The sequence below is a fragment of the Artibeus jamaicensis genome, unplaced genomic scaffold (genome assembly GCF_021234435.1).
Source record: "Artibeus jamaicensis isolate MK-2021 breed Jamaican fruit bat unplaced genomic scaffold, CSHL_Jam_final contig_64, whole genome shotgun sequence".
Classification (NCBI taxonomy): domain Eukaryota; kingdom Metazoa; phylum Chordata; class Mammalia; order Chiroptera; family Phyllostomidae; genus Artibeus; species Artibeus jamaicensis.
This window is the reverse complement of record NW_026521911.1, coordinates 13,651,078-13,664,373: the sequence shown is the minus strand read 5'-3', so window position 1 is coordinate 13,664,373 and position 13,296 is coordinate 13,651,078. Positions and strand designations below refer to the sequence as shown.

At 48.5% G+C, this 13,296-nt stretch overlaps 1 protein-coding gene across 8 annotated transcripts; it reads right to left on the bottom strand.

Moving 5' to 3' along the window:
- Positions 1-413: 413 nt before the first annotated feature.
- On the bottom strand, positions 414-11,857 carry PRSS23 (serine protease 23). 8 transcript variants are annotated; one of them, XM_037142821.2, is made up of 5 exons: positions 11,132-11,282; positions 9,819-9,879; positions 8,872-8,982; positions 5,683-5,851; positions 414-3,941 (listed from the first exon to the last, which is right to left on the bottom strand). In XM_037142821.2, the coding sequence occupies exons 4-5, from the start codon at positions 5,727-5,729 to the stop codon at positions 2,789-2,791; spliced, it is 1,200 nt and encodes a 399-aa protein (XP_036998716.1). In that variant the 5' UTR covers positions 5,730-5,851; positions 8,872-8,982; positions 9,819-9,879; positions 11,132-11,282; the 3' UTR covers positions 414-2,788. The 8 variants fall into 8 exon arrangements, with proteins under 8 accessions (XP_036998716.1, XP_053526797.1, XP_036998717.1 ...); XM_053670822.1 differs by lacking the exon at positions 11,132-11,282 and adding an exon at positions 10,740-10,980; XM_037142822.2 differs by lacking the exon at positions 9,819-9,879.
- Between the last annotated feature and the right edge of the window lie 1,439 nt (positions 11,858-13,296).

Here is a 13,296-nt window from a genome sequence, read left to right as displayed (position 1 = left end):
CTGGTCCCAAGAAAGAAATGAGAGAATATATGTACAACTCTGCCATTGACAGGCTCATATTTCTTTACCTCTTTAACCCCTTTTTGCCCATTTTAGGGAGCAACCAGATCCTTTACAACATTCAAAATTCCAAATAAAGTCTATGGGAAAAGTGTGTCCCACATTCTGCCACAACCTTCCTGTGTAACCCAGCGACCAATGATTTTCAAGTTTCTTCTCTGCTGTTTTGTCTGAGCATTTTCACACCTGCACCGGGGGTCCGGTTAAACCCCAAAGGCGCCGACATCTCACAGCACTCGGGGCGCATCAGACGTCGTGTGTCCTTGCCTGGACCCAAAGACTGTTACAGCGATCCCCAACATGTATTTCTCAGACACTAAATTGCTCGTAAGTATTGCTGGAGAAAACAAGGGTTCAGGGATCAAAAATGTTTATTGAAATGCAGATTTTAAAATAGTAACATGTCTCTTTAGTACACGACTTCTTGGAGTGTTTAACATGCAAACAAGCATGTGAATCCCTGACAAAGAGGGAATAGTGAAAGGCACCCCCCTGCTCCTTGACGATGGTGCCCTTTTCATTTTCGGTAGAAAATCTGGAGGGATGACTGTTTGAGGCACATACTTTGGGAAACGTTCTACTCGTCTTACTGGGAATAGATCCTTACAATGCAGAACCAATACACATAAGGCACTAATTATATTAAGAATATCATGAGCTCTTCTCCTTTTTATTCCAACTTCCACGACAGTTTAACACCATGCTTCCTTTTACTCCCCCTGAAAAGACGGACCCATCGAGTGACCTTATGTTCCTATGAGTCACACTGTACAGAGCATGCGGTTACAATTCTGTGGTGAAGTACATCTAAACATTGACATTATTTTGACTTTGTGTCATTACCTACCCAGGGTGAGGGAAGTTTAAACTTTGCAAAAATGAAAATGAAGGAATCAAGGTGTGTTTATTTTTTTCAACAATCAGTTCTATTCCAGGTGTTCAGTGGACATCTTTTTGCTGCAAGCAAAAGCAAACGCAAACAGAACCCTCGAACACCAGACATGGAGCTGGAGACCGCTCTTCTTCCTCAGGCTGGACTCTTGTCCGTTCCAAAGCAACCGCACTGGAGCTCAGAACATTCCTGGCGGCCCTGTGTCTCGCTGCTTTGCACAGTATTTCTGATGAGATTTGAAGAAAGCACTGCCGTTAGACTCTTGAGCGCCCTGTCAGGATTATCCATCTAGAAAGCTCAAGAGACACACAAGCCAAAAGCCCCCTGGAGGAGGTGTGGGCGTCAGTGCTGCACGTTCAAGTCCTCAGGGACAGTCACAAGGCTGGCTGAAACTCCCCGGGGTGCGGGGACACCCCTGCCTTGTAGCCCATTTGTAATACAGTTAGAAAGAAGCACTCGGGCTGAGAGGTGAAAAGCGAAAACGTAAGTCAGACTCTTTTCCTCACACACAATGATCGCCACGTTGAGGAACATTCCTAAAGGCATTTATTGGAGTGGTGATTCCGATCCCTTCGCATTCTCCGGCTTGTCCCTGTTGATTACGTGTGCCTGTAGCTTAGAGTAGTCCAGTAAAACAGGTCCCTTTACAGCTACTAAAAAAGAAAAAAGTCATTTTTTTCTCTTAAAGCACCTTCTAAATATTTTTACTCTGAAATAAGTAAAGCACAAAAGTGTCCTGACTGCACAAGCGTGCAGCTCCCCAAAGCGCACCAAACGCCACGCAGAGCCACTCGAATGACACTGCGTGACTGTGCCGGGCTGCCAACTAGCGGTTCCTCTGTCGTGACATCGGCCAAGCCATGTGCCCATTGTTTTCTGGAATTTAATTCATTTTCAATTACTCCGTCCAAATGATAAAACACGAGATGTGCTACCCCCCCGGGGGTAAAATGCAATGACTGTTTTTAGTGCGGCCGTGTTGTTAGCTGGGAAGCACCACAGCCTGTTCTAATTAGGCCCTGGTTACCGTCTCCTGGAAAACAGCTAGTTCAAGAAACCTGAGTGAGATCCTGCAAAATGGAAGGGCCGGCATCAACAATCTCGCCGAAGCCGGTGTGACGGCGAAGCTGGCAGAACCATATGCAAAGTCTTCCCCAGAAGCAGAGCAACAGTCTTGGGAAGGGAAAGTATTTCAAAACTAAAAACAGCTTGGGGACTGACTGGCTGGCTGTAAAATATAGTTTAATATGTGTACCAAAATAGTCAACAAATTATTCTGCTGATCAAGGACTACTGTGCAAATGTCTCACATCTGAATCATTGTAACTGCCTGTCTCTGAAGTATTGTGGAAAGTCCTGAACAGTCGTAGGTGCTGGGGAACGCCGCAATCTGAAAACGTTGGTGATTAGGCCTTAAAAATAAAAATAAGAGGACTCTTGGGGGAAATACACACATATACACACATGAGAATTTGTATCTCCTGTATGCCACATATTTAATATAAACCTTTGAAACACGTTCAGATGAAATAAAAATCATAGTTCTCGAAAAGTAAAAGATCAACTTCATGGCTAACGAGTCCCGACTGCCCCAAACATCAGTATGCTTTTTCTTTCTATGCAAAAGGATGCCTTCGGACCGCTTACATGATATGATACACAAACCCATTTTCAAATAATAAAGCCAGTCATCTTGCAATTTTAAAAAATTAGGTAAAAGATGCTATGACACATCACACACACACACACACACACACACACTCCAATGACACAATTTGACCTCTGCTAAAATAAGGACACGAAGACCTTTAAGTGCAGCGGGAAGGGCCCCTGTGGTCACCCCTCTCTACAGTCCATGTAGTTGCCTTTAATCCAATAGCAAATCTGGGCATATTTGAGAGGAGTGATTCTAACAGCGACGTTGAAATCCTGCGGAGAACCATTCATGTCCACCCACTGGTGCCCTGAAAAGATGCCGATAATCTTTCGCTCCCACTTCTGCTGCTGTCTCTTCCACATCCTCACGTAGACCCCGGACCCGCTGGCCCCGGGCTGGGCATCGCACTGCTGGTAGAGCAGGTCGTAGGTCTCGTCTTTGACGTCACAGAAACGGTACACCAAATTGCCCGGGCGGTCATTGTCGTAACCGGAGAAGTGGATTCTGCCCCCTGGCAGCTGCTTGGCGGGAGGGCTCACCCCAATCTTCATGAACTTTCTCTTGTGAAGTTTTTTGAGTTCCAGGAGGGCATAGTCGTAATCCATGCCAATGTCGTTGGCATTGCCCTTGATCCAGCCTTTGGGCACATGGGTGCGTTTCACTCGGATCCACTGAAATTTCATCTTCTCAGGCACCGTGGAGCTGGAGTTGTTGGCCCCTCGACCACCGTCCTTATACTTGGGCTTCAGGAAGCCCACTCGGAGTTTCTGGGTTCCTTTCACGTAGGTTTTCCCATCGTGTATGCAGTGGGCAGCCGTGAGGACGTGCTTTTCGGACACCAGGGTGCCAGTGCAGCCGGTCGATAACTTGACCGACGTTGAGAAGGGGTAGTTGAGCAGGAAGTCCTTCCCAAAAATGCTGAACCTGCTGTCGTAGCCGTAAATCTGCCGCTTCCTCCGAGACTTGCCCGAAGACTCAGCCCCACCGCCGCCAACGACATAAATGCCCACCTGAGTCTCGGTGCGGCTGCCATTGGCATAGAGTGTTTCGTAAGACAGGTACTGCTTGACCTCTTCATAAGTGGGCAGTGGAGTTCCCTTATGACACTGGGGTCCACATGAGGAGGACACTTCCAATTTGGCTTTGGCCCCAAAGTCGGGCTTAGGTAAGTAGAGGGTGGACTGGGGCAAGATGACAGGGAGGCGGTAAGCAGGCCAAGTGGGTTTCCAGTGGGGACCGGAGGGGCTCGCCTGGCCAACAACACTGAGGAAGAGGAGGAGGAGGAGGAGGAGGAAGAGGAGCCCTGGGATCCCCGCCATGCTGAGCACCACTCTGTGGAAACAAACACAAGGAGGTCAGGGGGGCAAGGGGCCTCAGCACTCTTCTTACCACAGAAGCAGTCGGCCGCATGCCTGTCATTGTTGCTACGTCTGCAAACCCTCCTCAGGAATCCGGGTGTGGAGAGCAATCCCCAGATAACGGTCTCACTTACAATGCAAGGGCTTGACCTTGGAGCATTCCCGCGGCTAGGTGCCCAAAATGAAATCAGGTGTTCATTCCTTTCTACGTTTAAGATGCTCCAAATGACGGCCCACGGCAGGGCAGCGTGCGTGGGGCATTCATCCCCAAGTGAACTGTTGGGCCATCCCCAATTTCCCTGTAGTTCTGAGCCTTCTTTTGTGCTTCATACGAAACCTCTATCTTTTCCTACCTCTCTCATCCCCTGACTTCCTTTCCTTCTTTCCTCTCATTCTCATTATAGCATGAACTTGGAGCATCTACAGAGCAACTTGCTCACGTAGAGGACAAATTTAAATTCCTTAGCTTCCTGAGTGACAAGGCGTCCCGAAGGGACAGCTCCACAGTGTCACACGTACGGGGACTCCCATTGCCTATAAATGGTGGGTGCATTCAGAAGGGTCTGAGACTTTTTTTTTTTGCTTTCAATTTAGAACACCCTTAACTGTAATAAATTTAGTGCCAGAGTAGTCAGGCCTCTATCAAAACATTTCTTCTTCCTTTGGGTTCTGTCTTACACTACCAGGACCTCTGTCAAGGGTCAGTCCCATTATGACTGTTGCTGTTGGTGACCTTTTCAGGTCTTGCATCTGTGGTCCCAGCTAGTCTAAATGCCTTGAATGCGGACCTAGGCTAGCACTCGACACAGATTTGTTGAATGAATGACTGTATTAGTGGAAGAATGAGGGAGGGATTACGGTGGCTCAGAAACTACTTTTGTTGAAGGATGCACAGAGAGATGAATGAGGATGATGTGGTAGCTCAGAGAAAGGGCGTGAAGTCGGCTCTAAGGGTAAGAAGAGGGAGGTGTTGTGGAGGAGGTGTTGGTTGAGGTGGGCGTTGCAGCTGAATGGAAGTTAGACAAGACAAGACAGAGTGAAGGGGACTCAGAGGAAACAAGCCCGTGAGCTCCGGGCGTCCTGCAGCAGTACGAGGCATCCCAGGAATCACGCTCAGCTCAGCTCAGCTCAGCTCAGCTCAGCTCAGCTGGGGAGGAGCAGAGGCAGAGGCAGAGTCAACAGGCGAGAGTTGGGTTACGAAGGGCTCCGTGTGCGAAGTGAAGGAGTTTGGACTTTCTCCTGAAAGGTATGTTTAAAGAGAGATCCATTGCCCCAGAAGAAAAACAAAGAAACAAACAAAAAGAAGCAGTAGAAGTAGAAAGTAAAAGTGGTGGTAGTAGAAAAAGAAATGGGAAGTAGCACTTCCACGAATGTTCAAGCATTGGTCGGCTCTGACCAGCTCTGAACCTTCTGCTCAAGAGAAACTGTCTCAGCAGGGCAGTTCATTCATAACCCAAACCCCAAAACTAGAGCAAGGAGGGGTCAGGTCTCGGGAGGCTAGTGGAACGTAGCAGGAGCCAGGAAAACCCGTTTCATTATTCTCACCCTCTCCCTCTTCGCCAGTACAGACCCGCTGGCAACTCTGGGTGCCTTTTGCTTTCTTTTACAGACGACTGAAGACTCCCGTTGAGCTGATCCAGTCCAGCTGAGTATGCCAATCTATACCCCCACTATCCCCCCGCTGTATTTCTCAAACATGTGGGTGCCCCACCCACCTCTTGGATCCTTTTGCTTGTCTCCTTGTCTTTGATTCTACTTCCATCAGGGAGATCAGGGTTAGGAAAGGAAAGGAATGAGGTCCTGGAAAAGCCTATTCCTCAGGACTTCCTGATTCTTTGAAACTGCTCCTCCACATTTTCCCCAATAGGAAGGATTCCCTGGGCCCTTTTTGAAGGAGGAAATACATCCAATTATTTCTCTAAAGCCTTGAAATCATGGGGTGCGTGTGCATACACCTTGAGGGTACTATCAAGACTGAAGTTCTAAGTAAATGTGGGAGGGGTCGCTAAGGCTGAGAGAGGCCCCCTCCCCAGTGTGGGGTAGGTGTGGTGAGGGTGACCCTTTAGGGGATTACAAGGGATGGCTCTGTACCTGATTATTCCCATGTCCTGCGCGAGGACCCAGCTCCTGGATGTATCTAGTGCTTGGACAGCCTTTCTGCTATGTAAGTTCCTGTCCAGGTGACTAAATGACCCCCCACCAGAATCCCTGCCAAGTGTGATATATACTAGGGGGGATCCTGCGTCTCCCACAGGACTGTGTCTCGGAGCCCTAGACACTCCCCCTCCTTCCTTTGACTGACACGGAGGATGTTGATGCCCGCGCTCAGGGGGCCGCAGATGTGGTAGGCCGCGTTTGACTTCAGCTCATCTTAAGACAGAAAACACAGAATTCAGACAGAGGTGCAAGCTGCCAGGTATTCCTGTTATCAAAATACTGTAGGACTCTCAGGAGAAAGACAGGAGGCAGTGAAACAATGTTACACTATTGTACAACAATGATATAATGTTATAACAATGTTATACTATCATAAGGTGTAGACAGCATTTTCCATGTGGATGACGAACATGACAGTTAAAAGATGCTTAAATTAATTATCCAGATCATGCGTTTTAAAATCCCAGCCCTGAAATGTATATGTTAACAGGATTCAGGGAATAGACAGCGAGAATTATCGACTGCGGCAGAATCGCTCCAGTGGCATCTGTCTTTAGCTCCATCCATTTGTCCCAACACTAAACCAGTCCATTGGCGAGGGTGTCAGAGAAGAGAATGGCAGGAAATTAGAGACTAGGATCTACATGGGAACCTCGTGTTAATGAGTTAACCCCCTCTCAGGCAAAAATTAACTCTAATTCCATTTTTCCAAGTGCTCTGCCCATTTAAAACACACTTCCCAAGGCCTGGAAGCATGCCTCATTTCACACGTGCGACCATGGCACACCTCTTTCACTTGTTCATTTCTCAACGGCTGTCTCTCAGAAAGGAAGGGTGTTCCTAGAAACCAGTCCGTGAGAGTTCGTGGGTGTGGAGAAATGAGAACAGGTCTCTCCCTGGGTGTGAGCAGCGCTGGGCGGGCAGCGAGGCTCCCAGACTAGGCACAGCCTCACTCCAGCCTCGCAGTGCAGAGTCTCAAATGTGTTCCGCAGCAGAACGAGGGATGACTGTGTCGGGCACCTTCTGGGACCCGTACACACCGCACAGTCTGCCAGGGCTGCTGCGGAGTCCACCACGGAGCACTACTGTTCTAGATAGAATATTACCTAATGGGTAGTAGATAATGTTACCAACTCAGAGTCTTACAACTGAACTTCTGGTCGTTTAGCCAGTTAAGATGTCAGCCATCTATAAAAAAAGAACTGCGAAACCAGAGGGCAAGGTGAAGTTCTAATCCCTTAAGAATAAGCTTTTCAAATACCCCCCAAAAACAGTGATTCTATTCATTTGAAACACTGCTTACAAGTTCCTTCTATTATTGCTTAAATCTATTCATTAACTTGTGGGGTACAATCTTGTTCTAACAACATTTTCTATCTTGATTCAAGTTTATCTATAACTGAAAGCTGCAAAACTGGATTTTAAAACCACTTTAGTTCACACTTAGAAATTAACGCAGGTCAGATTATTCCAAACTGTTTCAGTTTTTAAAAATACCTGACCAGAAATTGGAAAATAAAGTTGTGTGTTCTCAGGTCCCCAGATGGGTTTAAACTGACATGGTATTAAAGTTACAGCTTCATAAACTGCTCACTCCTTTACCAACTGTGTGTTTAGGGTGGTTTAAAGGCTGCTATGAGTACCAGGCATTCTCTTTAGTCTTTTCAGGTCCAGGCTTCTCTAATTTTACACTTTTCTAGGGTCACAAAAATCCAGGTCAAGCACTGGGTTGTTTTAAAGACCACTGTCCTTTACTACTCAGGCAGGAGCTTCTACTAATGAAATTTTGGGGGGTGGAAGCATTGGAGAAAAGAAAAAGGAAATTTTATCCTGTGTATCTCCTTATCTGGGGGATGAGATTTGGGTGCTCAGTCTCAAAGGGAACAAAGGCCTCCAGCAGAGGGCGGCTTTCAGGAGTGGAGGGGGGGTGCTGGGCGTGAAACGCTCTCAGGAAAGCCGGAGGGAGAACTGACCCCACTGCTTGCTCCCCGAAGGCCTTTCCTGAGGTGCTTGCACCTCCCCCTGACCCCTTCCCCATCGATGACACACCAAGGGTAACGGAGACTCTTTAAAATTAGGCTGGTGGCTTTGCATCAATTTCTTGGCTCACCTGATTATAGAATTAATTCCCCAGGAGACAAATAATGATTGTTTCCAGTTTTATAAACTGTAGGTAAGCCTGTGCCTTGCCCATTGAAGTATTTAAGCATAAATACTCCAGAATGTAATAAAAACATTCATAAGCTCACAACTGGAAAGGTAACTAAATAGGGTATATAATTTTAAATTCTCTGTCTTTACAAATGAATCCCATTATCCTTAATAGAACTGTCTGGAAAACTCAGACCTTAAGAAAAAGAAAGAATATTTCCAAGTCTTATCTCATTATATCTAAATCTGGATGAAGAAAATTCAGGTATACAACATTTAATTTTTAGGAATAAGCCTTTATAGGGTACGGATTCCACATATACATACTTATCTTTTAAAGTTCTCAACTGAGTATTTTCATGCATTATTTCACCTAAAAGCAAAGCAGAATGGAAAACTAAGGTAGGCAAATATTTTTTTCACCATGCTTAGTAATATGGAAACTGTATTCCTTTTGCACCTCTGTGTATCTGACTCACAAGAGGATTATACCTTCCATGCTCCATCACTCCTTGTGAGCCACTGTGCCGCCGTCCCCTGTCTAAAATTATGGACGCCTTATGAGGATGCTGCCACCTCACAAGCCCACTACTAACCTCGTGGCGAAGGAACAATGCACATGATCCGATGTGCAAACAACACTCAATCTGCTTGCAGACTGGGCGCCGAAACTGCCCTCTTCTAGTTCTGCACCGTGGTCTTCAAAACTGCAACAACACAGGTTTCCTCAAGAGGGCAAGTGTTTGGGAGAATGAAAAACTCCCATAGCAAGTAAGTGCTGGGAGGGAAAATCTAATTCATAGGACAAGGTGTAAACTACTGCACAACCTAGGAACTTCTGTGACCACTATAAACAACAACGACAGAAAGAAACAGTGGGAAAGTTTGTGAAGATAAAGGTTTTGAACACCAGTTGAAAGAATGACAAAGGGTTTTCCACGGAATCTGTGGCCAGGGATAGTGAACAGTGAAACCATGCTAATTTCTAAAGCAAATACCTAAAAACGGACAAAGCTCTGTAGCCAGGCTTGCTCTCATTTTCCAAAGTTACGGAATCTGTTACAGGAAAACAGACCTGATCACATAACGGTTTAAGAATTATAGTCTTGTACAGGACAGAAATGCAGGGCATTTCCAGTCCAGCCACCCTACACATAATCTTGTGGTCCAATGAAGCTTAACTTCTTCTCTGTCAGATTTTAGGCAAAATGAACTATCCCAGTGACCTGGAACAAACCTGGCAGAAGAACAAGAACAGAGTGCATAAAACTGTCAATGGTGAATCCATGAGAAACAAATTCCCCAGAGTCCGTGGGAGTTATGCATGAATAATGCCTGGTGAATTGAATCCTGGGGGGGTGTATGAGCGGCCATGTGCAGGAGAACCTGAGACTCTCAAACGCGGCAGAGCGGGGCCAACAGTGTTCTCAGGTCCACTAATGGGCACTTTGGCATTTATGCTACAGACAGAAAAACGCACCCACCATTCACCATCTACCTGAATAAGCTGTCAGTATTACAAAATGGGGTCCATATTAGTTACCTTGGAAAAAAGGCTTCCTTTCCAGTTCAGGCCCAAGACAGCATGACAGATTATCTCTTCACTTTATGTAGGTGGGACAAAAGCAAATGAAACAATTGATTCAAATGCAGATAGTGTGCATATGATCGCAAACACTTTCATGAGTAAATATAATGGCTTTTTGTGGCACTTCCTAAGTTTCTTCTCTCCAACCCCACCTCCAATCCACTCCTAAGAGGCTTCTTGAGAGACACAGGGATAAGGTCTATTTTAAACGCTCTATGCACAAATAAGATCCTGAAACAAGTGCTCTAAATATCGTGATATTAATTTGCCATTCAGCTTTTGGCCACGGCTAACTTCAAACTATAAATTTAACTCTTTCCCACACCACCACGCAAAAAATGATCGTCACATTGGCCTATCTGATCCTAAAAAGCGCTTGGGACCCCTCAAGTTCAATTCCAGGAGCTGGGAGAAGTCAGCCCCATGCCAACACTAACTGGGAGCTTTCCACCCACTAGGGGCTGTTTTTGAAGTCTCTTGGGTGTCGCCCAAAGGGCAGTAAAACAAACTGGATTTTCATCAGCTGTTTTCTCCTTATGCAAACCAGATTTGCAGCCCGAAGGGCAGTGGCAATTTTCCTTCACCAAAACAACTTTTCTTTCCTCTTTTGAAACACTTTTTAATTTTTTCAAGCTTTTATTTGTAAGTTAACTCATGATAAGTGTCCACGGGCTAAAGAATTATTTGCTTTCAACAACCGTTGTTCACAGACACTAGTTTCTTGGGGGAAGCACACGATCATCAACTTAAGACTCCACAGAAAAGATCCTAGTCCCCAAACTGCACTTTTTTTTGCTTGCTAAGGTGTGTTCACAATCACGTGCCTAGGATTAAAAATCAATGTTCAGGTCTTGTCGTTGGCACACATATACGCACAACTCAAGGAGAACAAGTGGTGGTGGTGATGGCGGTGCGTGCGTGCTCGCAAGAGGTGGGGGTGTTGCCACCGTCCAGCCAGAGGAGAGCCTGCCCAGAGCCAGCTTTCTCCACTCCCACCCGGCATCCAAGACAGCAGTTTTCGGGAGCCTCTCTCCCCATCCGCTTCACGGGTGACAGTGCGTGAATCCGAGCGCTCAGCAACGGCTGAGTCTCCGCACAGCTCCTTCAGGCCGCAGGTCCCAGCTCTCGAGCCCCGAGGGAGGCCCGGGCCACCTCTCGGGTGCCCCGCGCACGCACCCCACCCCGTGCGCACCCGCCCTTTGTCCCGCTCCTCCCCTCGCCGCGCTGCCCCGCGTCCGGGAGTGCGCCCGGGCCGCACCCGCACTCACCCGCGCCGGGCTGCCCGCCGGGGCAGGGGTTCCTCGCGCGGCTCAGACAGGTGTGGGCGCCGGGAGGGCGCGCTCGGCTCCCATGCCTGCCCCGCGGCGCGACCGAGTGCTAGCGGGCAGGCGGGCCGTGCCGGCAGCGGGCGGGTCCGCCCCCCGCGCCTCGCGCGGCCCGCCCGCCCCGCCTCCGCCCACGGTGAAGCCGCGCGCGCCGCCACCGCCCCCGCCCGCACCCCCGCCCCCCGCGGCCGGACGCAGCACGGAGCGGGGCGGCGCGGCCCAGCGCAGGTGGGTCCCTGCGGCGCAGCAGCGCTCGCCTGTCCCGGCCTCTCGGCGCCAGTCAGCGCCGGTTCTCGCGGAGGGCCCGCTCTGCCCAGGACCCCGAGCGCCTTCACCCTTCCAACGCCGCGCCCGCCGCGGGCGGAGTCCGCTTTCTGCTCACAAAGACAGACGCCTCCAGATCGCTGCCTGCTTGGAGAGACACGTACCGCTCCCCCTGCCCCCAGTCGACCGAGCTGGGGACGCGGGCCGCAGCTGGTGCCCAGGGAAGCCCCTCTGCCCGGCGAAATCCCTGTGCGCTCCCCACCCCACAAACCCTGGGAGAGACGACCGAGTTCCTTTCCGCTTCGCCCAGTTCCTCAGGTGCCTCCAAGGAACGGAATCCCGAATTCTGGCGTCACGACCACCAAAGCTTTGCCTCCCCTCCTGCATTGCATGGGGGCCGGAGCAGGACAGGGGCTGGGCAGCCCCGGGTGTCGGCTGCTCGGCCCACGGGCTTCGGCTCTCGCGCGGCACCAGCTGGTGGAGCCACCTCCTCGCCCAGCGGGCCTGCCTCTCAAAGTCCCTCCGAGGGGTCCACAATCGGGGTCTTCCCTCCAGCCAGGCGGGTGACTGTGCCATTTAAGAACGTAGAGGTAGAGCCTTCCTACTGTCTCCTAAATACATCAGTATTCTATTTAAATGACTATTTACCGAGCACTTGGAGCACCTCTGGGAACCGGGTTTACACGTAGGCGGTTGTGAAGAAGGAGGCGCAGATGACCACCACGTTCCAGATAAGGAACCCAGGGGCTTACGGAGGTTTAACGACTTGCCTCGGAGCACTGCGTACACACTTTTTCTATCAAGTCTTTTAGCCTTTCTCCCATCAAAGCCTGCTCTCAAAAAGGGGGCGTCTCACATACCATTTCATGCCAAAGTGTTAACGACATATCTAATATGTTTGTGTTTCTAATCTGTTTTAAACAGCAAAGCCTCAAATACATGTTATTATGTAGCGTTTCTCAAATGCGAGGGAAACTGATATTCTGCATTATTTTAAGGGCAACATTTTTTACGCCGCCTCAGTATTGGATTCAATTATTTTCTTTTAAAATGTTGCATATGTACATACAGTAAAACCAGCCATAACCTTATGGCATCTCTTTTAAACAACTCTGGAATAAAACCAAAACAAATGTATAAATTAAGCATAAAAATCTCCCCCCAGAACTATAAAATGTAAATCGGTAGTGTTTACTCAGCGACCAGCGTTATGCGGTACGGATTGTGTAGGGCGGGTACGTTTGAGTTCTGTGCGAGTCTCCCGCCGTCATGGCGTGAGAGGTGTCCTGAGCTGACCCAATTTTCTCACCTCTTTCCTGTTGCAGCTATCGCACCTCCTTTCCTCACACTCTGTGCCATTGTAATAGCAGCCGTAGAGTCTAGTACATCATTTAGAGACGGGCTTTGCGCTGTTCCTTTGTTGTTACCGTCAGAACCGAAGTGGTAACCGCTTGTGGCACTGCATAGCACTCATAGGCACTGAAGGCCAAAGCAGCTCTTGGTAATCACACATTTACCCCATTGGTCCAAACTGTGTTCACATTCGTATTTAAATCATAAATAGGAAAAAATAATGAATCTTTAAGGGTCTGTAGTTCTCAACTGGAGACACACCACTGAAAGTCAAATACTTTACCTAAGAGAGGAGCTGAGGGTGGACTTGGAAGGAGGGGAGAAGGGAGAGACTTCCCAAACTGTGCTCGAGTTTTATTAGTTTCACTCCGATTCAGCAAATGCCTTTTAGCACATAGTACATGTAAAGTTTTGTTCCAGGCTCCAAATCAAAGAGACACCCACAGGAAGGCAGACCAGGACACGATTAAGAGGGCGCCAGGGCACTCACT

Bases quoted from the DNA above. Each gene is read 5' to 3' on its own strand.
- PRSS23 (XM_037142820.2), bottom strand. From the start codon at position 11,839: ATGCAGGAGGGGAGGCAAAGCTTTGGTGGTCGTGACGCCAGAATTCGG. The intron at 3,942-11,723 runs GTTTGTGGGGTG...TTGTTTCCACAG, and splicing joins ACTCGGTCGTCTCTCCCAGG to AGTGGTGCTCAGCATGGCGG.